Genomic DNA, 23137 nt, shown 5'->3' with positions numbered 1-23137 from the left:
AAATAGGAGTAATAACTCTGTTCTTCAGAACATTTTTAGTTTATCTGCTTTAAAGCATCAACAAATAGCTTGCACTCTATATTATTTGGTATCATGAAACAGGAATCCTTTGGGTTTGTTTCTCACTGACATCTGGAAAGTGCTTGGAGCTGATGTAAAGTGAAAGTGGCAGGCACCAGGGCTGATGTGATAGGTTGAGACAGCTGTCCATCAGATCTCAAACGGTTCTCACCTATTCCACAGCTGAGGGACTGAGCATTGTTTTAAATATAGTGATATTTTGCCTTTTGCTGAATTGAGACTCACTTACTTGGCGATCATTTCTGTGGAGGAGACCAAACCAGAGCTAAAAGATTTGAATATGGTGCTTAAACTCGTCGGCGTGTGAGCATCAGTCGGCTATTCTAGATGATACAATCAGTGTGTCAATAACCTATAAACAAAATCACTCATTCTTTAACACTGATTGATGGTTGTGTTATTATTGTCCTGTTTCCACTATGAAGGGGAAAACTATTATTAATAAAATCATTGATGGCTGCTCTCTGTTGTTCAAGCAATGGCACGTGACAGTGAGCCTGGCATGTATCGTGCCAAGGACAAGTATTCAAACACACAACTCTGAAACAATGATGGAAATCTCTTGTGTGTGTGTGTCTGTGTGTGTGAATGACTGATCCTTCTGCCTCCGATGCAGTGAAAAAAAGACGGTACAAGGAGCTGCTTGCAAAAGGTTTTTGGAAAGAGCTGATGGTGAGATTTTTTCTGAGGCGGTTGTAACGTCATTAACAATCTGCTTTTCTATCAATTTCCGGTGTGTTTTTATTGACTGTTTTGCTTATAGTACACAATTCTGTCTGCAGGTGCAGCCACACTGCACACACCCTGCTGTTGGGCAGAGGTCAGGGTGAAGTCGTGAGCATGTAACTGGTGGATGTGCAGAAGCTGTCAAAATAATACAAAATGTAAGCCAGTTGATCGTTTTCTCCATCGCTCTTTTTTTAACTGATAAAAACGTTCATTTCTTCGAGCGATATATATTTTTGCACCACCAGATGGCGCACAGACACCGGGCTCGCCACAGCTGTTTCATCAAAAATGAAAATAAGAACTGTCAGCTCTGGAATAATACAATTTGCCCATTTGTGCCTTTTCATGAATCAAACGAGTGTGGTTTGAGGAAGAAAGTTCCGTCTGTTTGACATTCCGCAAGCGGAGCTGAGCTCTGCTGTTTTGGGCTTGTTTTTGCCTGTCAGGACTGCTTACATCTGGAAAACCTTGCTCCACAAAACTTTCACTTTAAGAAGGCGCGTCTAGGCTGCGGTGTGGTGTGTTTATTGCGATCCTTAAAGTGGCACATGGACGCCGTGGCTGGGCTCTGCATGGCACGACACTTTGTACCTACAGGTTCGGTCCATTGTGGGGAGGAAACGTTTTGACGAAACCGACCCACGGAGCACGTTCCTGTAGTCTTTTTCATCTTTCTCATTTATTTTTGAATCCACGGCACCCACGGTGTATGCGGCAGCGTGAACTCCTCGCCGAGGCGCGCAGCGAGGCGAAGGAAAGGATCAGCAGATTCAAACGGACGGACAGGGGTGGTGTTGGTGGGGTCGGGATCAAACAAGACATGAAATGATCACCAGTCAGGCGTCAAAGGTGAAGCACACTGGGGCGTGAGGGAAATGGAGGCACCGCCAGGGACGAGCTGCTGTGAGCCCACCTTGGCCAAACAGGACTAACCGAGTCGTGAAAGTGATTGGGATGGCAGCATCCAGCAACTCAAGCCTCTCAGGTTCATCTTTATCCTCTGGTAAGAGTTCAAATTCTCCCCAAACGAACAGACACAGAAGCTTTGCACTAAATAATAGAAATAATAATAGGATTGCATTTCCTCTTGAGAAGTTTCTAATGCTTTCGTTTGGCTTGAATCAAACTTTTCTCTCCCGTTGGCTTGTATACAACCCACGCATTATCTTAATCTCTATTAATCTGTCTCACAGATTCCTTTCATTAAACTTTCTCGAGGTGGCAGCTGTGATAATATAGAAAAAAAAACCCTCTAAGTGGATGCAGCTGTGGAGGTACTGGGGTAAAAGGAAAGCCCTTCGTGTGCACAAGGATTATAAGGTCGTGAGATGCAGTCAGTGTGACGCTTGGTTTTGGATGTTGTCCTTAACGTTGCCAATCATTTCCACAATTCCACTATTGACTTTCCACTTGGCTGTCTTCTGTGATTATCTTTGGCCTCCTTTGTCTACCATTTTCCAAAAATGCAACATCAACCAGGCTGAGGTGTTTTCTGATATTTTTTTAAATCTAATATGCCCAGTTGAGTGATTATAATACATCTCAGACTGCTTCAGTTTGCAGAAAACTCCAGCCAAATCCCCTTTGCATAAACAATGGTATAGCTCAGTGATTAGCGCATATTATTTGTCATTTTTGTGTGCTTTGCTTTTCACAGAAGGAAAAGCAGAATGTTTGTCAGCAGCTGTTCAAATAAACCCTGAAAATGCAGTGGGAGCAGCAGAATGCTTTCTCTGCGCATAGTCCCTTGTGTGTTGATAAGGAGTAGCTCGTATTTGCCAGAGTATAAAGTACAACCTCCACTATCGCAGCACTGCTTGATGTGGAAGCCCCACCAAACAACCAGGGGCGAGCGTGTGTGACAGAGGGATGAGGCTGTTTGTAACGCTGAGCCTCCGCACGCGTGGTTTATGTTTGGACTATAAAATCACATCAAGAAAATGTGCAAAAAAGAGGGGGGAAAAAGCTGCAGCAAAAAGTCAAATTCAGCATTGCTTTGGTGGATTTTCATTTAATTTATGGCAGGACGAGGACATTCCATAAAGTGTTTGTTTTACTTTCTCACTGTCTCTGCATCCTGACCACACACCAGCGTCACATTTCCCAAGGTACTGCCCAGTGGGAGGGACAGACAGTCAAGCTGATATAGCCCAGGGTGACCACAGGCTTCACAAAGCATTATCTCATGTGTGCGTTTCAGAAAGAAGTGGATTTATTGTTTGACCGCTGCTGCTTTAAGAGGAAAGTCTCTTCTTTCTGTGGCATTGGAGGGTTGTCATTACTGTTGGGCTCTCAATATAATTATCAGAGGTTACAAGCTGCACTGTTGCCAGGGATGGAGTGGTTGTCGCAAGGGTATTATTATTTTCGTGCAGAGCTCTTTGGCAGCCAGATGCAACATTTGAATAATCTTGTCTATGAGGCATATGACTGAAACATGAATCTCTGTGAAATTCCAGCTCCATATTAGGTCTTCTGTTCTTGCTGCAAACAAAGTGCTTTGGTATATTTGGCTAAATCCATCATATTTGTAAATCTGCACAATCAAATTGTAACTGATGGCAATTTTCTTTTATTTTCAAGTAACAAAAAGAGGTAACTGGGTTGATTTGTTTCTTTACTTTCTGCAAAATATCTACAAAACCCAATACAATGGGGTATTAGATTGTATGCAAATCACCAAAAAGCATGTTGTAGACATTTTTGAACTGAATGTTTAATATACAGCTGGAAGATAATAGCTATAGCCTCTATTCTTTGAAGTTGATTATAGCAATAGACAACCAAAATGATTGCCATAAGATTGCAACATAAATGTTGCAATCTCATCCTTTCCCTGGAAACATATCCTCTGGCTTTCTGTCTAAATCGGGGAGATTCCTACACATTCTTGGCGTGGTTAGGCATGGAAGCATGTAACTGTACCAGCAGCACACCATTTGGCAGACGGCTTCAGGAAATGAAGCTTTGAAAATGTTTTGTGAGGGCTACAGCATGAAAGTATGTCTTTAGATCCAGCCTTAAATGATAAAGTTGGTCAGGGAGGCAGACATGTCGCCATGCATTACAGACAGGCTGACTGTTAAGTGCGATCCTACACATTTCTTACAACATATCTCAACATATTTCTGTTACTTCTTTATTTTTCCTCATTTATTTGTTAATCTTTCAGGACTAGATTTGTGTCATGTTTTACTTGCATGTTTGCATTCACATTCTCCACAGCAGACTCAAAGAAATGTCAAAATCAGGTTACCAAATGATATTTTTCCTTGTTTAAACTCGCCTACACTTCTTTTTAACAGCCAGCTTTCCCTAAGGGTGTCTATGCCAGCAGCACACAAACACACTCCACAGAGAGAGAGACACTCTCCTACCTGTCACATGTTATTTGGTCAGCTAAGACTGTGTTGAGATACTTGTTTTGGATCACTGTAACACACAGATGGTCTCCCTGCTGCAGCTCTGATGTATCCCACTGACATGCTTGTGTGTGCAAGTATTTTTGTGAGGTACGCACACTTGGAGATCTTCTCCAGAATGTGTCGTTTCTTAATCCTCCTTATGCGTGTGGATAAATCTCAAACCTGTAACTAAAACTTCAAAGTGTTTTTTTTTTTTTTTTCCCCCACAAGTGGTCAACGGTAAAATTATTTTTCACAGTCACCTTTTGTTATGTTTATGAAACGGCCTTTTCTGATCATACATAAGCATCTTTACAGTCTTCACGAAGAACAGAAATAAGAATTTCTGTTCTCTTCATCTTTAGATGGTTAAAATGAGGAAAAATCAGATGGTATTTGAAACTGTAGAAGATATTCAAAGGACTTGAAATTAAGGACTCCTCCTGCCAGAACAAGACCTTGAAAGGTTTAAAAAAATAAACTAAAAGCAGTCGTGTACTGTTGGTCCATAATTTGCTTAAAAATCCCCACAATTTTTCTAGTCTGTACAATCAGCATGTGATTGAAGTCCGGTGAATAACTATTTTGGAATTACGGACGTTTTTATACACAGTGCCTGATTTTCAGAGGCCAGAAAACACCTAACAGAGCCCAAACAATACAAAAAAATCTTTAGATAAACAGAACAAAGCTGAATTTTTAGCACAATGATGGTAATAAAAAGATATGAAGGAAAGAAACGGCTCATGATCCAAACTATACCACATCATCTGTCAAACATGGCAAAGGGAGTGTTATGGTTATGGGCATGTATGGCTGCCAGTGGAAGTGGGTCACTAGTGTTTATTGATGATATGACTGCTAACAGAAGCAGCAGGATTAATTATGAAGCATACAGGGCTGTACTCTCTGCTCAGATTCAGACAAATACTGCAAAACTGACAGATCTTCACAGTGCAAATGAATAATGACCCAAAGCATAGTGTAAAAGCAGTAGAGTTTCTTATGGTAGAGAAATGGGATATTCTTCAATGACCTAGTCGATCACCTGATCTCAACCCGATAGAGCATGCATTTCAATCGCTGAAGACAAATCTGAAAGTAGAAAGACCCACAAACAAGCAACAACTGAAGATGATGCAGTAAAGGCCTGGTGGAGCATCTCAAGGGAGGAACGATAGCATTTGGTGATGTCTATTGGTTCCAGACTTTAGGCAATCAATGACTGCAAAGGATTTTCATTCAAGTGATTAAAATAATCCTTATATTCAAAATTGTTTTAATTTGTCCAGTTTCAGTTGAGCCTCTGAAAAATAGGGGACTGTGGATTAAAAAAATGACTGTAATTCTTAAACAGTTAATGAAGGAAAGAAATCCTTGAATTAAAACTGAAAGTCTGCACTTCAGTCACATATCAATTGCTTGATTTAAAATCCACCGTAGTGGTGTCCCACAAATTTTGGGAGCTGACTATAAGCTGTAAAAAGGACTGCACAAATCAGATTTAAAGACATCTGCACGTACGATACAGTGACAGTGGGTCCCAGTTTCCAGTGAAATTACTGGCTCCATATTACCTCTGCAGATACGCCCCCAGATATGCAGCATTGCATTGCATGTTGGGAAACATCCCATCAGATGGTCAGGTATTGGTCTCATTTCTCCTTGTAATTGTAGTTTCTGTGTCACCTTCACTGTTGACAACAGCAGTGAGGATTGTGCACAGAAATCCTGTCTTAAAATACTCCAAAGTTGCTGTTGTCAGCCATGCATTCAGTGTACATCAACACAAGTCATTGTTTTAGGCGCTGAAGCGGAATATTTCTTTTGCATTTTGCACAGACAGTAGAGCGGACGGTATCTCGGGGGATAAAACTCTTAGCTTGATCTTTATTCATCGCAAATTCTCTTTGTCATCGAAGCAAACACCCGCTGGTAATTATTTTATTGAATGCTTCTGACTTGGTGAGTAATGGAGGGCAACGCAATTAATAGCTGTTTCTTCGGGGGGGAAGAGCCCTCTGGCTGCTTCAGAATTTTAAAATTCTCCCTGATCATCGTCAGAGAGACGCCACACAAACTCTGAGCCACTTGGAAATTCTTTTTGATGTTCTTTGTGTGTGTGTGTGTGTGTGTGTGTGTGTGTGTGTGTGTGTGTGTGTGTGTGTGTGGGTAGGTATTTGCACATATGTGTATATTTGGGCAAGTGTCTGCCAGTGTTTGCATCTGAACCAGCACTTACGCGCTCCCTCTTTTGTAGCCAAAGCTGCTGCTCAATTCCAGGCCGAAATGCCATTCGTCATTATTAAGAATTAGATTGAAAAGAGAATATTTGGCAGCCCACCAGATGAAATCACATTCTTTAAATAAGCTGCAGTGGAATAAATCTTTCAGGCTGTTGCCAGTGCAGTACACAGTGACAAAGCGTCAGTGTTGAACAATACATTTTCCAAGGCAGCTTAGCCGCGCATCGGCAAATGGAGCCCGAAGGTTATTTGGTAGTGTTGGAAGGCAGACACTCTGTGAAGGGCTTCAGCAACAAAATTTATCGGGGTCGGGCTTGTTTGCCTTTTCTTTTTGTCATTTACATATTCAGCTGTTAATTGTGTGCACCTGTCTTGTTTGTGCCCTGTAATAAACAGAGCTCTTTGCACAGTGACTGTGCCGCAATGATGAGCTTTTTATTTTATTTGAAAATACTGCAACCAGCCTCCAGTCAAACTCATGCTGCCACCGCTCACAGAGAAGCCAGCAGGAAGGAAGCGCCCTGACTGTCTGCTCTTCAAGTGCTGTCAGACACAAAAAAAATCAAAGAGGAACATAGAGATGTTAGTGGAACAGTTTTAACACAGATGCACTTCATATGACTAATGATTTTCAGTTTAGCTGCCTGGACCTCGGTGGCCATATCCAGCAAGTGCTCACTGGTTTTCATTATCTGATTCCCATCCCCATATGAGGTGTGTTTTATTACTTTCCTTCCTCGCCAGAGGGGTGTGGTGCGGATTTGCTGATGAGTACAAAGGAATGCTTTACATGTATCATCTGGGCGCAGTTGGGTAAATCTCTCTCTCTCTGGCACTGGGAGTGACATTGCTGGCTATTTTCTGCATTTGGCATGAAGTCTAATCTGCCTATGTGATAGCTATAGGCCACCAGGACTGATATTGTATGACTGAGTCAGTGTCACAGTGTGCATGCTGAGCATACCAGGCATTCAGTAATTTTCAAACATGCAATTAATTGTTTCTTCTAAGGGAAGAAAATCTAATTCTTATGAGATTTTTAGCTGTAACTGGTGTCAAATTAGCATGTTTTAACCGACTGCAATTTAATAGATTGTGAAAATCTTCAGGTTTTTGTAATTACAACCTTGTAACACGATTAAAAAAACCAAACAAACAAACGTTTGAGTTTGAAGGTTGAAGCTTGACACGACCTAAAAGTCCTCGCCAGGAGCGCTGATTTGTTTGGGATCTTGCCAGACTGCTCTGCAAACACAGTCAAAAACAACAAAGGGATATCAGTTTCTACATCATGAAACTGATGTGTACAAGTAACAAGTTGCTGTGCAAAAAACAAAACCAAACACTCCAAAAATGGATTTTGCACAAATGTATTAAGTTTTAATGTAACAAACTGTTTATGGGGACTATATCAGGAAAACTGAAAATATATACAGTACTATAGTGTAACGCCTACAGTGCTGTAGTGTGATTTCCCTTTTTGCTGTACAGTAAAAGAAAACCTGACGATGTATATTAGCCATTCTTATGATTACGGGTGTCAACGTGTTTTTATTTTTTTATTTTTTATGACTTACCTTTGGCCACATTTTAATTCATTCGGTGACGTTTTCTCAGAGTATTACAAGTCATTTCTTTTCTCAGTAGGAGTAAACTCTGACTTGCTGCAGAGAACTTACTCCACCTTCTCTGAAACGTTTCCTGAGCTAATGTAACATCGTGCTCCATAATCACATAATCATATCTCAGCCACCACATTTCCCACGGGGATGTCTTGCTGTGTGTAGCAAGATTCAAATTGTATTTACTTCTGCTAATTTTGATTGGCGTGTTTGTAGTCTCAACGCAGGGCAGATGGGTGCTGTCGGGGACCTTGGTGGTTGTTAATATAGATCAGGTGCGTGCCGACACAATGTTTAGCAAGCGGACATCAGCCCGTACCGACTGTCCTTGAAGCGCAGACGCTGATTAGAATTGTATTCACTGGTGCGTCTCAAGAGGCAGCTGCGCAGCATGAATCCATATGCATAATTATAGCGGAGAGATAAACAACAGTGACATAACAGTGGTAAAGGGCGCACACTCATCCCACTGGGAAAAAGCTAGAAGTGGAGTTTTTGTAATGAGAGAAAACATGAGAGTTTATTAACACAATCATGAGTTTGTGACAAAAGCCTGTTTTTGTATTTTTGTGTTTTGCAGACCCTGAGGATTATCAGCCACCCATATGGAAGTCTTATTGTGAGTAATTAATTCCCTTTATACACTGATTAGCAGTGCTTTCACCTAACTTTGCCTTTGGTGTGCTTCACCTTTTTTTTTTTTCCTGCTCCACATTTCACACAGAAATGTTTTCTGTCCTTTGAAGAATTAGGTTTGGTTTAGCATAACAAAATTAGATGCACTGCAGGTTCCAAAAGGCCACGCACACACGCTTTAAAGGCACACACTGAGAACACACTCGCCCACTGAATTCATTCACACAAGCGCAAATGCAAAGCAGCCAATTCCTGATCTCTGAGTAAAATAGGTTACCAGCAGCTAGGAAAATAGGATTTTCTACCTGCTAAAGAGCCTCATTTAAAACGGGGTCCTCAGAACGCCCACTTCATTATGCAGTGTTTTTACCATGTGGGAGGAAACGGGTTGGCTCGTCAGAATAGAGGTAAACGCACTGATTGAAGCTGAGCTGAAATCGTCTCTGCTGGGGAAAATGTCTGTCCTACATTTTGCTTAACTAATTACAATTTATAGCTTTTTAAAATAACTTCCCCTGTAATTAAATGTCTAGTCTGCGTAATTTTACATTAATGCTGCTCCCGTCTGACTCCTCTCGTCCTATGTTGAGGTATTTTTGGATTCCCTCTGTCTTGGGAATGGATGATGTCCAGATCTTGCTGGTTGGCTTAAGTCAGCCTGACAAAACATGAAATTTCACAGTCAGGAGAGCCTTCCCCCTGCCTGGAGAATCTGCTGCGGTGAAGACTTAGCTCAGCCTCACACAGCACTTTCTTTAGCACTGCTTGCCAGTAGTGAGGACACTGGAGTGGAGCCGTCATCCACACACAAGGCTGCCAAACGATGGGACTGAGAGCATTAAAACAGGAAACATTTTTGTTTGTTTCATTTGTTTGTTGGCGATTTTGTGAAGTTTGCTTTGGTAAAAGGGAAAGTGCACTTCTAGACTCATAAAAAATCATGGTTAGCTACTGATTCTGATTCTCTGTTTTGGCTGCTCACTTTTTTTTAAACAGCTAATTGAACGTGCTATTTCTGGGAGGCGGCTGAGATGTTTGTGCTCATTAAATCCCTGCCACAAATCTCTCATTTCCATTTTTTCCCCCGTTTCACTACTAACGCTAATAATAGGCTTGCACTTGCACCACGTGTGTAAAAGTGTCTTTGTGTTTCAAAGTTGAAAGCAATCTATGGAGTTATAAGTGCACATTAGGTAAACAGGTCCTAATTCACGCAAATGGATTTCAGATATATGGCCCTGTAAAACACTCACTGCTAAGCACTGCACACAAAAGCTAATGGCTCCTTATGTACCTGTTACTTCTGCTCTCTGAGCAGCAGTTAGAAGCTTCTTCCACAGGCTGCAGCCTATTAAGTGGAAATATGGCTTTACTCATAGCTGTTGTCCTTTGTGTAAATGCTGCACAGCACACTTTATTTCCTTCCTCTTAACTGTGTATTAACCACGCTTCTATTTGGTGGAAAACATGGAGCCTTCATCAATATGCATGTTTCTCTAACAGTGTACCAGCTACAGCAGGAAGCCCCAAGACCAAAGAGGATCACATGTCCTCAGGAGGTATGTGCAGCTTTGTGAACAACTGCATAGATGCTGAAAGGATCATAATCATATTTTTGTCACTGTAAATGTGAAAAACAATTCTTACCTCAGTGATAAATGATAAACAAATTCAATGCATTTAAATTAAGAAAAAGTCCAAATTTCTGAAACTGCTTGATTGCTCAGATAATTCATGTAGGCTTGCATTTGTATGGTTTAAAATTTCCAACGCACAGCAGCAGCGAAGCAACAATAAACGTTCTGATGCGAAACTAAGCCAGAATACAAGCAAAGCATGAATCCCATCTGTGATTGTATTCATTGTTTGTTTATTGCTGCCAAATGTCCGATATAACAATCGACCATATGGTCAGGCGCTGGAGCTAACTGACACAGTTATCGACACCATCAAATTCGAATTTATTATTTCTGAGTGTCTTTCCCTTCATGAGTCAGTCTACCACGCTACATGTACACCACTGCTCAGTTTTCACGCTCAGGTTTTTCCCGTGGAACACATTCGCTGACAAGTGATCGAGTCTGGCAGCTGGGAGCCAGACCACTCGGTAACCTGCGGGGAGCTGCTTGTTGAACCTCCCGCACCCAAAGTCACCATTTAAACTGCAAAATAAAAATTAAATAAGTGACGCTCCTTTCCTTAAAGTTTGTTTAGGAGCATTTTTTTCAGGGACTTTTTAAGGCAAAATTTAATGATATTTCCAAATCAATTACTATGTCGTTTTAGCTTGCACAGGGTTTGATTGTTCTCTCAATCCCGTGAATGAAAGGGCCGATTGAAGTGCTGCCATCACCTATAGTGCAGCTACAATTGCACATTTTATCCTATAAGAAACATCAAGATGTGTTACAAGTGTAGAAGAGAAATTCAAGATCAGGGGCGCTTTCGAAGGAGACTGCAGATTCGATCCCTTCAGTTATGTCAGGAAAGCTCATGGAGCAAGTTGCTCTACTTTTTACTTCCCTCGCAGAAAGATCTGTGAATTTTCTATTGTATAAGCGTCCAGAAATGATGCGTGTCTCATCCTATTTTGAGTCTTGCCACACTTTGATGAGCTGCTATTACTAGATAAGTAGTTGTCCAGTAATTCACTACAAAATGATGTTTGACATATTACCAAATCCAATGTCGTCATAGCTATTATCTATAAAAGATTACAGAAAGAAGGCCAGGAAAGAGGAAGAAAAAAAGAAGTCATGATTCACCGTGGCAGTGCTATAAAAGCTCAAATCTATGACATGAAAAAAACCCCTCTTGTGTTATTGCAGGCGATCACTATAGCGATATCTGTGGTTATATTTACATTCAAGATTAAAAATAGGTTTAGCCATATCTCTTGGTAGACTTGTAATACATAGACACTAACAGGCTTAATATAAATTTTTGCAGCTGGCCATCTATCACCAGCTGTTTTAGTGCTTTGCCTCCAATTCATCTCCACAGTGTGTGAGCTGAATTTGTGGCTTTGGTAGCTGTGAATAGACACGGGGGTACAGATGGTAATCTGTGCTGTGGTGTTGGGCCTTTTATCTTTCACACAGGCTGTAAGAACAATTTGCAAAGCTATTTGATTGAGCTTTCATGTTATATTGCTGCAGCCAATATTTCTTCTTTTGGTTTACAGATGGAGAGCAGACCGAAATACTATGGCAGAGAGTGAGTGTAACTGAATTTCTTTCATCATTTCTATGTTGTTTTTCCCACTGCGACGCACAGTGAATGGTTTTCAGTCGTAGATTATAAGTGGGTGTGGATATGTATCTATTTGTTTGTCTTTTGATCAGCATTCAATATGTAAAGCTTCATGAGTGAGGAGGAAATCACATTGCAGGACTTATATACGTTTTTTAAAAAAAAATAGATTTCATGGCGTGATCTCTCGAGATTATGCTGATGAGCTGCTGGTGGGAACAGAGGGTGCTTACCTCATCAGGGAGAGCCAAAGACAGCCAGGGACATGCACCTTGGCCTTAAGGTAACAAATCCATCAATATGCAGCACCGAATCCCTGAGAGGTCGGCTCTACCAGCATCCCAACACTCACCGAGTCTCCACTTTGATCGCTTTTACTCACCCGCTCAACCTCTAAAACGTATCTACCGACTACATCCTCATTCTCCATCCAGGTTTGGACACCAGACCCTCAACTACCGATTGTTTTACGATGGGAAGCACTTTGTCGGGGAGAAGCGGTTTGAGTCGGTCCACGACCTTGTGACGGACGCCCTCATCACTCTTTACATCGAGACCAAGGCAGCAGAGTACATCGCCAAAATGACCACTAACCCCATCTACGAGCATCTTGGTTACACGTCGCTGCTCAAGGACAAAATGGTGCACAGACTGAGCCGTGGACGCACAGAACCACGCAGGGTCACCTTCCAGAGAGATGAAAAGGTGGGTTTTATGACTGGATGTTGTACTGCGCTCATCCAGTTTGTAACAAGTGTATACCATGTAGAGTAAATAGAAGTGTGTATGTGTGAGATTCTGATCCTAAAACACTATCAGGGTCTCTGAGTCATTCAGAAACTGTGGGCATTCAGACTCGGAAAGAATCTGAGTGGCAAGAAGAATAAGAAATCCTACAACAAACTGTGTAGCTCCGCATCCCTTAATCAAAACATCTGGAATTACACGAAGAGTCAGAAACTTCTTAGAAGTTCCCCAAAGCTGAACTGAGCTCTACAAAATACCTTCAAAAACAATGTTTAACTGGGGGAATTTGTGCTGAGGGTGGTCCTGCCAAATATTTCTTTGTTTTGTGCTGCAGATTTTTGCATTTTGTGGATGTGGTACATGCGGTAACTGTAATTAGATTTTCTTTGAATTTTGCTTCTGCGGATTGACCTAAGCAAGCTAATTATTGACTCTTGGCTTGGGTAATATTCCAACAGGAAGGGAGCGGTGCAAAAGAAAACTTCTCCATTATATTGTTCACAATTCTGCATCCAAATGGTATAAAATACTAAAGAAGTATAGTAAATAACAAACAGACTTGTTTTCACTTTTTATTTTTTTCATCCAAATTATTTGGCTGCCCATAATCTTTCAAAACATCCACAACAAGCCAGCATTATTGCAAAGATTTAACGAGTTGCAGATTACAGTAGCTGGTATTTATCACCAGCACTGGGTAAATACTGGGGTTTTGATCCAGTTCCATACTACTTAACATTTCCAGTACATTTCCTGTAGAACGAGAGCATTCCTGAGAGGACACTTTGTCCTGTGAGTGAGACAAACATTATCCTTGCTGCCTCTGGGTGTGTTCACTGCTGCCATGCTTCATTGCCTTCACTGAAAGGTAATGATGACCAAGGGGACTGGGACTTTGCTCGGCCTGCCATCCATATCAGACACGTTGATCTTGGGTGAGACAGGTTTCACATTGTATTCGTTGGCACTCGCAAGCTGATGTCAGATTAAGGTCTGTAAATGATTTCTTAATCAGGATGAGGAATGTCTGCCTTCTTCATGTTTTTTAAAAGTGTCCTTCCACTAGGTGGCAATCTGAACTTAGTTCTTGTGCCTTTTTTAAGAGGTGATGGCAGCCAGAGTCACAGCCGAGCTTTAATGTTTACATTTATTTACTATTTTTATATTTCTTGCTGTTTTGCTGTGAGCGCGTGAGCTGTATCGTTAATGTGTCTCTCAGCTTTGATTTATTCTGGGATATTTTGTCTTGAAAATGTCAGCTTCTAGTTCATCACTCAGCAACAGGCAGATGGCAGCCTGTCAGGAGGACCATCATTGCTGTGTTAACATCATCAGTCTTGAGTTCGATTTCTGTAACGCGAGAGCATTAATGCAAGCATTGGCTGCTGGTCAGCGAGTAGTCCATTGACTTATTGCTGTTTTAAATAAACTTTGACAGATACGGCTACACCGAGAACTCCTCTAAGATGTGCAGACACGTCTGCATCTGCATGAAAGGCAGCGCTTCATTGAAAAGTGTCCCTCGTGTGTTCGATCCACAGCCTGATTTTTAGGTTTGAATGACTGTGGACTGCATTCTGTAATAAGCATCCCATTTGGCAAGTAAAACTGGAGCATGTCTCTAGCTAAATGTCAGATTTTCAGCTATCTGTGTGTCTTTGAAAAACTGACTATGCATTCCTCCTGCCAAGTATCTCAGCCGGTGACAGCTGTGATAATGGCAGACTTTGTCAGGCACCGTTTGAAAACCACCTGCCAGTCTCTTCTCACAGAGAGACTGTCTTCTGTCGGCTCAAATATTCCGCGTCTGAGAAGCAGAGACCTGACCCGATGGCTTGAATCTGTGGTCGCTTTTAAACTTTGTGTTTACCAATTACACAGCTCCACCCCGAGGCCTTTAACAGCCACAGAAGCTTCACTGTACACTCAAAATTCACGCGTGTTTACTCGGTGTCGGGTTGATACCTATGTAATACCGTAACTGTGAATGCTTGTGTAATTAAAACCCTCTCACAAGGTGAAAGGGGGCACTTGAGTGAGCCATCACTCTCCTGAGTTTCTTTGCGTGTGCAGGAATTTACTCAGTGACTAAAGCCTCTCTAAAGCCACATTGCTCCTGATGCTCACCACACTGGTTTAATCTCAGTGGCGCTCTCAACAAGCTGCCCTGCGTGCGTGCCCAAGAAAGATTTTCAAAGGTTTCGCCATGTTTTTTTTGTTTATTTGTTTGTGTTTTAGGATAATTACCTGTTTGCTCTGCTATTAAAAAAAAATGCAAAAACAACTATTTATGTCTCTTTAGTTGCAAAATGTCAAAACGCTACTTAAACAGTATTTTTATGTGGTACTTTTCCAGAGTGTGATAGATGCATGTTCGGTGGTCCTAGCCCAGACAAAAGTGACAGTTTCCTCCATTTTCAGTATCTTTCAATACTGTGTCCTTCACAGTATGCCTATTTTTCCATTTGTTAGAGCAGTTTTGTTTTAGTCCCCTTTGTCTCACTGTGCCAGTGTCCACTGTGCTGTTTTCCTACAACTCCAATCATAACTGAGTTCACTCAGCTGCATTCTCACAAAAGTCCTGAGGGGAATAAAAGAGCCAAACTGCTGAAAAGAATGCAGAGCTTGTTGTGGGACCACCTTTTGTGTCCTTTCTTCCAAGCTCTTCTTTAAGAGACAAGAAGCCATCTGCCTGCAGACAAAGAGCACAACCCTTGTCTCCCCCTCCCTTCCCCTGCCTCTCCTCTCCTCCCCTCTGCGCGGCTAAAATATCACGGAGTGGTCTATTCCTCATCTGTCTATACAGACTTAGCTGCAGAGTTAAATTGTACCGTATGGTATGCGTAGGTTTGAAAGAATGCTTGTCACAGTGACAAATTTCTTCACCTGTCTTGTCCCTCTTACAGCTAAGGCCTAGTTTACCCAACAGATATCAGAGACATAAAGGAACAAGCTGGTACACAACATGTCCACTGCCTTCCCCCTCCCTTGTGCTTCTCTGTCTGTCAGCCTAGCTTCCTACCCCTTCATTTTATCTCAGTTTTGCAGTTACCCTTGGGGTCTTTTGCTCTCTGCCTCGCCACTCTGCTTTTGCACCAGCTCTTTATCTCACAAATCCAGTGCCTACGGGCTTTCCAACCTTTGCAGTAGCTTAATAAATCACTTTTTTAATGATGTCATCCAATAGATGGACTGATCTGTTTTGTAACCTGGAAGCTGCTGGACATGAAGTCTTGCTGATGTTTATTCGGAATGTCATGTGATGTGTCGTTTGTGTGCAATACCTCGTTTTAGAAATTGTGACAATTGGAAGCAAGTCTCGTGGTGCTGTTTACTGGCTAATAACGAGCACAGCTAATGGAGACAAATTCAGCATGAACATGGCAACAACCCCCCGCCGGCAAAAAAGACGCTGCTGCAGACCTGCAAATGAGCTTCCTATGGGATTTTGCTTGGATTTGGGCACTCCTGGATTATTCCCTGTGTAAGGATTATTACAGTAATCCCTGTGAATACCAGTTAATGGTCTAGCTCTGCTGGTCTTCTGACACAAGTGATTGTCACAGACTGGAGTAGTCAGGGCAGTATAGTCAGGGCAGTGCAGTCCGGGTGTCTGGAAGATCTAGTTTGGATTGCTGTGTGGGGAATTCCACCAGCTGACAGACACAGCTAGAGGTCAAGATCTGTTTGAGTTATGACAACACAGCCTCAGCTCTGACAAGGCTGACAATCTTGGGTCTGTCTCTGAGCAGGCGAGTGACCTGTTTAAAGGATCCAGTGCTGAGTGAGAGCTGCTGGCAGTGAAGTATTATCTGCAGTTAAGTGAAGTGGAGTGTGTCCGGAAGGCACTGTGCTAATGGGAGTGTGCTCAGTGCTATAAAGAGGGCGTCTGCACTATTGATCCTGCTTTAGAGAGCTGTTGAGCTGTGTGAAGTGGTCCTGACAGCACCCGGCTGCCCTCACTCTCAACCTTCTAGCCCCTGCCCATCTAGGACCCTGCTCTATCTCTCGCTCTCTCCCTTTTCCTCCCTCTCTCTTTCTCTCCCTCTTTCTGGGTGTGTGAAAGAGGACCATTGTGCAAGGCACACTCCTGCCCTCAGGCCGCCCACTACCAGTCCTCTTCCCACTGCTGCTCTTGCTTACTGCTGCCACTGGATTCAGATCAGATGCAGAGTCGAGGCTGCGCTGGCTGTCATCAGTCGCCCTCCTGGGTCACAGGGGAGTGGAGTGTAGCTGCTGCCTCTGCTTTGGACAGTTGCCGACAGCGTTTGCTGCACAGCACTCACGGATCCCCTTCACACCTTCCCTCAGAGGAATTGGAGAGTCTCTGGGAGCCCGATCAGTCAAGCATGGAAGCTGAAGAAAACATAGGTTTAGCAGCCGAGCTGATTACCCACAAGGCTAAGAGACAGGAGAGGAAGCGCCAGGAGCTGCTGGCTTTGGCTCTGGGAGTCAAGCTGGGGAGCAAGGGGACTCTCCTGTGGAAGCCTATTAAACTGTTGGCCTCTTGTCCTCAGATCTCTTCACCTCTGGTGCGACGGAGTGCCTTGAAAGATATGCCGGAGAAGCAGTGCTCCTATGAAAAGATCCACAACTTCAAGGTGAGCAATTTCTTCTTAGACACAAGGAATGAAATGAGTCAAAGTGTCAGCTGCTGACAACATTGTTAACATTTCTCCTAAATGACTATTCATTTATTTTGTAGTAGCTCACTTTTGTTTTTCCTTTGGTTAAGCAACTCTTTAGCGAGATGCATCTCCAGATCCGCAGATGTGTTTGGATCACAGACGTGTGTGTGTGTGTGTGTGTGTGTGTGTGTGTGTGTGTGTGTGTGTGTGTGTGTGTGTGTTGCTGTTTTGATGAGAACACATGCAGCTGACACCCATATGCATTGAGGGGAACTAATGGATACCACAACCCATTAACAACAGAACACATTGATTAGCATTGATTTAAAAGCTCTTAGATCTGTTTTTGTTTTAAGCTTCTGATTTTCTAAAAAAAAAAAAAAAAAAGTGTTAGAGTTGCATGCAAGTGCAAGAGTTATGGCTCTCTTAATACACAAATGAGAACTTGGACATACTTGCCTCTGGGCACCTTAAAATTCTTGCAGTGGTGTCTTGGGTTTCAGTTAAGAGGTGAGCTACAGTGATCCCCAGCTTTTTGTTTGCTTTGTCTTTGAAAACCGAACAAAAACTATCCACTCACCACCTGCCATGTGCCCTCTGCACTCATTAATCCACTCCTACCTATTCAAAGTAACAATGAAGGTGTGTTCAAGTGCACATCAGTGTAACTCCATTTGCCACCTTATCCTTGTTCTTACCATAGGCGTACATCTGTTATTTTGACTTTCAGGCTTGCCTCTGTGCTCCCCCGCATGTATCCAATTGCTCAGGATAGATGCCAGACGCGCTGTAGTAAATCCTTTAATCTGCCTCGTGTATACTACAAATGCGCTCATTTGGTGCAGAGTTCCATCCAGTATGGCTTGGCATCACAGTGTAATCCAGCGCATCAAAGGTGGAGAGGTCTCCTGTGTGAACTGGTCATTGACTTGCGCGTGTGTGTGTGTGTGTGTGTGTGTGTGTGTGTGTGTGTGTCTTCCCAGGTACATACCTTTCGAGGGCCGCACTGGTGCGAATACTGTGCTAACTTCATGTGGGGCCTCATTGCACAGGGAGTCCGCTGCTCAGGTACTCTACGCACTTCAACATAAAATGTTGCATGTGGTAGACTGTTTGAAAATATCCTGTCCCGTAAGTCGGATTACACGAGGCATTATAAGATCTTCTCACGGATGTTTCAGTTATTTAGCGTGGTGGTGGTGGTGGTGGTGTTATGTATTTTCCCTGTTACATCTGTGGCAAACAAGATGACATCGTCCTGTTGCTGACTCATCAAAAGACATTTAAACACAGTGAGGAACAGACATCTTTATAGAATCACAGCTTTAACTGTTATCACTCCTTCTGAGCACTCCACTCACTAATATTTTGTACCACTCCCACCAAATAATTCTAATAAATGTTATTCCACAGCACTCCGTAGCTGCTTAATAACTGCCACTGTCCAAACTAATTCATGCTGATAGAATTTATATCCAAATGTAGGTTATGTCAACAGTAAATGCTACAGATAACCTATGACATATAAAACTCGGGTCAAACACAGGCCAAACGCGGTGTCGCTGTTGTCCAAATATAGCAGCATAACTGCAGGTTTTCAGGGCCTCCACGGGGTTGTTTTCTTGCACAGATGCAATCCTGGGGCTGATGTGCGCTCTTGTGGACTCTGTTGCTCTCTCCCTAAACAGAAAGTTTGTTGTTTAGACATTTGCCATGCTGATAAGCCAGAGGCAAACGGCGGTATCATCAGACACCTCATGTGCTATGGGAAGCAGGAGAGACTTCTTTGTCTCTCTCTCTGTCCCTCAGTTCTCTGCTTATCTCCTCCAACACTGACTGAGAACGAGGACCCCAATCAGCCGACCGGCGTTAACGCTGCTCGGGCGGTTACAAACAAGTTTGTGATGAACGATTTCAGAGTAACATCCCCCAACCTCCCCCACACCCCCACGCCGCCTGGTCTACGAGTACCACTCCTTCAAAAACCTTTATTTCAAGCTGTGCTGCCACACAAGCAGGCATTACTTTTTACACACACTGCTTTTGCCAGCTGTCCAGCACAATCCACGTGACCGAAACTACAACAAGAGCCCCCCGCCAGTGCTGCCTTGTCCGCTGATATCCACCGTTGGCGCAGTACACCGAGACAGCTTAACAGCAGCTGCACTGTCTGACAGTGCAGTTTATCACTGACTCTGGGAAACCTTTTCAAACTGCTGTCTTAAGCCTGGGATGATGGTTGTGTTATCGTCTCTCTCTCTCTCTCTCTCTCTTTTTATCTCACTTTTGCTCTGCTAGACTGTGGGCTGAATGTACACAAACAGTGCTCCAAGCTTGTTCCCAGCGACTGCCAGCCGGACCTGCGCAGGATAAAGAAAGTGTTTAGCTGTGACCTCACAACACTTGTCAAAGCTCACAACGCAACGCGGCCCATGGTGGTGGACATGTGTATTCGAGAAATAGAACTCAGAGGTAGATCCATCACTTATTACTGGTAAAGGAAAGTAGAATACACAGTTATTTCTATTCCTTTACTCGTTTGTAATGTTTAGAAATGCCATTGATCCCTTTTTGTACAAAAGACGCCTGCATTTTCTTTGATTCATTTTTATGTTTTTGTGACAAAGAAACAGACACAAACCTTCCAATTTTCTCTTGCAGGTATGAAATCCGAAGGTCTCTACAGGGTGTCTGGCTTCTCTGAGCACATTGAGGATGTGAGGCTTGCTTTTGATCGAGGTTTGTTGACAGTGAATTCCTTTGCTCTATGCTCTGGGTTTTAGTTCAGAGGTTCGAACCTTTGAGTAAAGTGTTTCAGCTGCAGAGGAGCGTGATACAGTGCTGTATTTTATTTTGGAAATGGCAAAGGAAACCTACAGCAATGATTTTGTATTTTGAACAAATACAAAACGGCATCTTAGTCATATATTTTCTGTTTTGTGTCAACAGATGGCGAGAAGGCTGACATCAGTGCCAGTGCCTATGCAGACATTAACATAATTGCTGGTGCTTTGAAGCTTTACTTTAGAGACCTCCCCATTCCAGTCATTACATTTGACTTGTACTCCAAATTTATTCAAGCTGCAAGTATGAGTGCTTTGCTTTTGCTATTCCGCACCATTACTGTGTTAGTACTTCTCTGCAGGGCTCTGATACTAATCATTTTACTAATGTGATGCAGAACTTCCAAATGCTGAATCCCGACTGGAGGCCATTCACGAAGGTTTGCTGCAGCTCCCTCCGGCCCACTATGAGACCTTACGCTACCTGATGGCTCACCTCAAGAGGTAACTTCGCCCACTAATCAGTTATGCTGTTGCAAAACTGACAAAAAGACAAGCTGTGATTGGATGACACTGGGTTTCTTCGTAACCATGAATATGGGCACTGTAGGTTGTTTTGAGTCAATCCTACATACCTGTAAAGATGCTCCACAGAACAAACTGTGTATTAACCTGCAACTGAAAATAGTCTCCAGTAAATGCACTATTTACATAAGTTTATAAAGATTTGTTGAAAACTACAGTGTCTGCCTAAGATTCAGACTTTTTTTTTTTTCGTCAAGTTAATCTGTCCACTAGCTTCCTAGCTACTGCAGGAACCCCTCCTCCCACAAGGTTCATGTGCCCTGGCTGGAGACACTGAATGAACACATGGCTCAAAATAAAAACATGTCAAAACAACACTCGTCTGGATGCTTCATAAATCTGTTCCCTGTGCAAACTTGATTTTTTTTTTTCTTATTTTACAGGGTGACAATGTTTGAAAAGTACAACTTAATGAATGCTGAAAACCTGGGGATTGTCTTCGGTCCAACTCTTATGCAGCCGCCGGAGCAGAACGCCTTGACAACCCTGAATGACATGAGGCAGCAGAAGCTAGTGGTGCAGCTTATAATAGAGCATGAAGATGTATTATTCTAAGGAGCGAGGCATCCGCCCATTACAAAAGAAGAGAAGGACAACTATTTATTCTATCAGAGGAAATTCAAGCCACCTTAATTCTAGTGAAGAGTCTGAATTCATTGTCGCATGACAGTTTCACTTTGTCGGTTTTAGTGTTGACATCGTCTTGTTACTGTAAGTTTCGGGTCTCTACGCTCAGCCAAGACCATCATTTAGATATTAGGAAAGGATCCTGTGTTTCTAACTACCTACAGTGCAGTTCCCTCCTCTGTTTAATTTGAAGACTGTCACTACCTGGTGTAGACTCAGTCATAATGACAGTGCTGTGTGAAATCTGCTCTGGGCACATTGTCAGTCAGTGAAAGCTGTGTAAACTAAGCCTCACAGATCAGCCAAGTTAATGTTTCTAACATGACGTGTGCATATGTTGTACTGTTTGCGAGAATGCTGGTTTAAAAATGGGATAAAACAATGCAGATCCTGTCATTGTACATAAAATCAGATCATCCAATGATCGATATTTTGACTCTGTGTACAAACAAAGAGAAATAATAAGAAATGAGACAATTGGGCGCTCATAAAGCACTTTTTTGCAACGTGTGTATAGATTTATTTTGTACAGATGTTTATTTTTGTGTTTCTGCATTGTTCTTTGTCACAAATAATATATTCTGTCGGGGCCGGTTGTTTGTGGACTTGTTTGTGTCGATGCAAAAACGGTCCTCGAAAGAAGAGTACTGTCAGAAAAAGCAAACGTGCGTGGGTGCACCATTTCGACTTTCAGTGTATTGAGTGTTATGTGAGGAATACACATGTGGATTAAACACTGGTCATTTATTCATGTCCTATTGAAGACTGCAACAGATGAGCAGAGCTCCTCTGTAGACATGCCGGTTGCTCATGTTGCAGTGTTTCAGTATTTCATGCTGTAATTTGGAATATTTTCAATAATGATCTGTTTTTTTTCTTCTTCTTTTTTTATTGCCAGTAACATTGCTCTGTGCAGCTTGAGTTGCAGTTTGCTTAACTGTCATACTAAAGCTGTACCGGGCGTGTTTCTTTCACACTTGGTTCGATTGAATCCTTTCTACAAATCCATTTTATCAAATTGTATTTTTGTGACAGTTGATAATGTAATTTATGAAATGATGATGATTTATTAAAGGTTTTAAAGCTTGAGTTTGAAATGGGGTGAGCTGCTGCAGTTTTGTGTTTTATAGGGATAGTCTGCACTTCAGTAAGTTGCAGTAGAAGTGGTTCAGGCAGAGTGAAGGCCCAGCCCTGTTGCTAGTGATGATTGCTTATATCCTGAAGCGCAGTGATTGGAAGAGCTTTTTAAAAAAAAATCTCGGTTAACCAGTAACGCTACAGTGTCTTAACATTTAACCTCATTCTTGCTACATAACCCTCCCACTGATCCACTTTTACCTGTAGGTGTGTTCAGCAGGGTGGAATTTTTCTGCAGTGAGGGGGGAAAAAACAGTCGTTCTCTTTGTGAGAAAGGACATAGGTGCACCACAGTGTTCACTTCCTGTTTGGTTGCTTAAATTCTCTCTCTGGCTTCAGAGCATATCACTGGTTCATGGCAGCATTTTATTTAACTGGAACTACATTTTAGCAGGAAATGATTGCTATAAAAATATATCGTTAATCCATCACAGTTTATCTAGATCATTATTTGTAAGATTATTAAGCGATTAGTTATAAACATCTAAAAAATTGTGGCGTAAATTACTTGCGCTTTATTCATGCATCCTGGAAAGCTTTCTGCACAGTATCATCAGATAACTTCTGGAGCCGTTGAAGCTTAGATTTACTGACAAGATATATGCCGATTTGATCCATGCTAAGCCAAAATGACAGCACTGACAATAATTAGTGACTTCT

General features: G+C 42.3%; 1 protein-coding gene across 1 annotated transcript; it reads left to right on the top strand.

The window, feature by feature from the left end:
• Positions 1–898: 898 nt before the first annotated feature.
• chn2 (chimerin 2) lies at positions 899–22437 on the top strand. The gene is made up of 13 exons (XM_082551336.1): positions 899–1813; positions 8663–8701; positions 10222–10277; positions 11903–11934; positions 12140–12253; positions 12405–12675; positions 17235–17318; positions 18329–18413; positions 19644–19817; positions 20007–20084; positions 20295–20432; positions 20527–20632; positions 21097–22437. The coding sequence occupies exons 1-13, from the start codon at positions 1765–1767 to the stop codon at positions 21266–21268; spliced, it is 1398 nt and encodes a 465-aa protein (XP_082407462.1). The 5' UTR covers positions 899–1764; the 3' UTR covers positions 21269–22437.
• Positions 22438–23137: the final 700 nt, after the last annotated feature.

The sequence above is a fragment of the Aulonocara stuartgranti genome (genome assembly GCF_965226115.1).
Source record: "Aulonocara stuartgranti genome assembly, chromosome: 11".
In the NCBI taxonomy this organism is placed as follows: domain Eukaryota; kingdom Metazoa; phylum Chordata; class Actinopteri; order Cichliformes; family Cichlidae; genus Aulonocara; species Aulonocara stuartgranti.
This window is presented reverse-complemented; position numbering and strand designations above follow the sequence as displayed.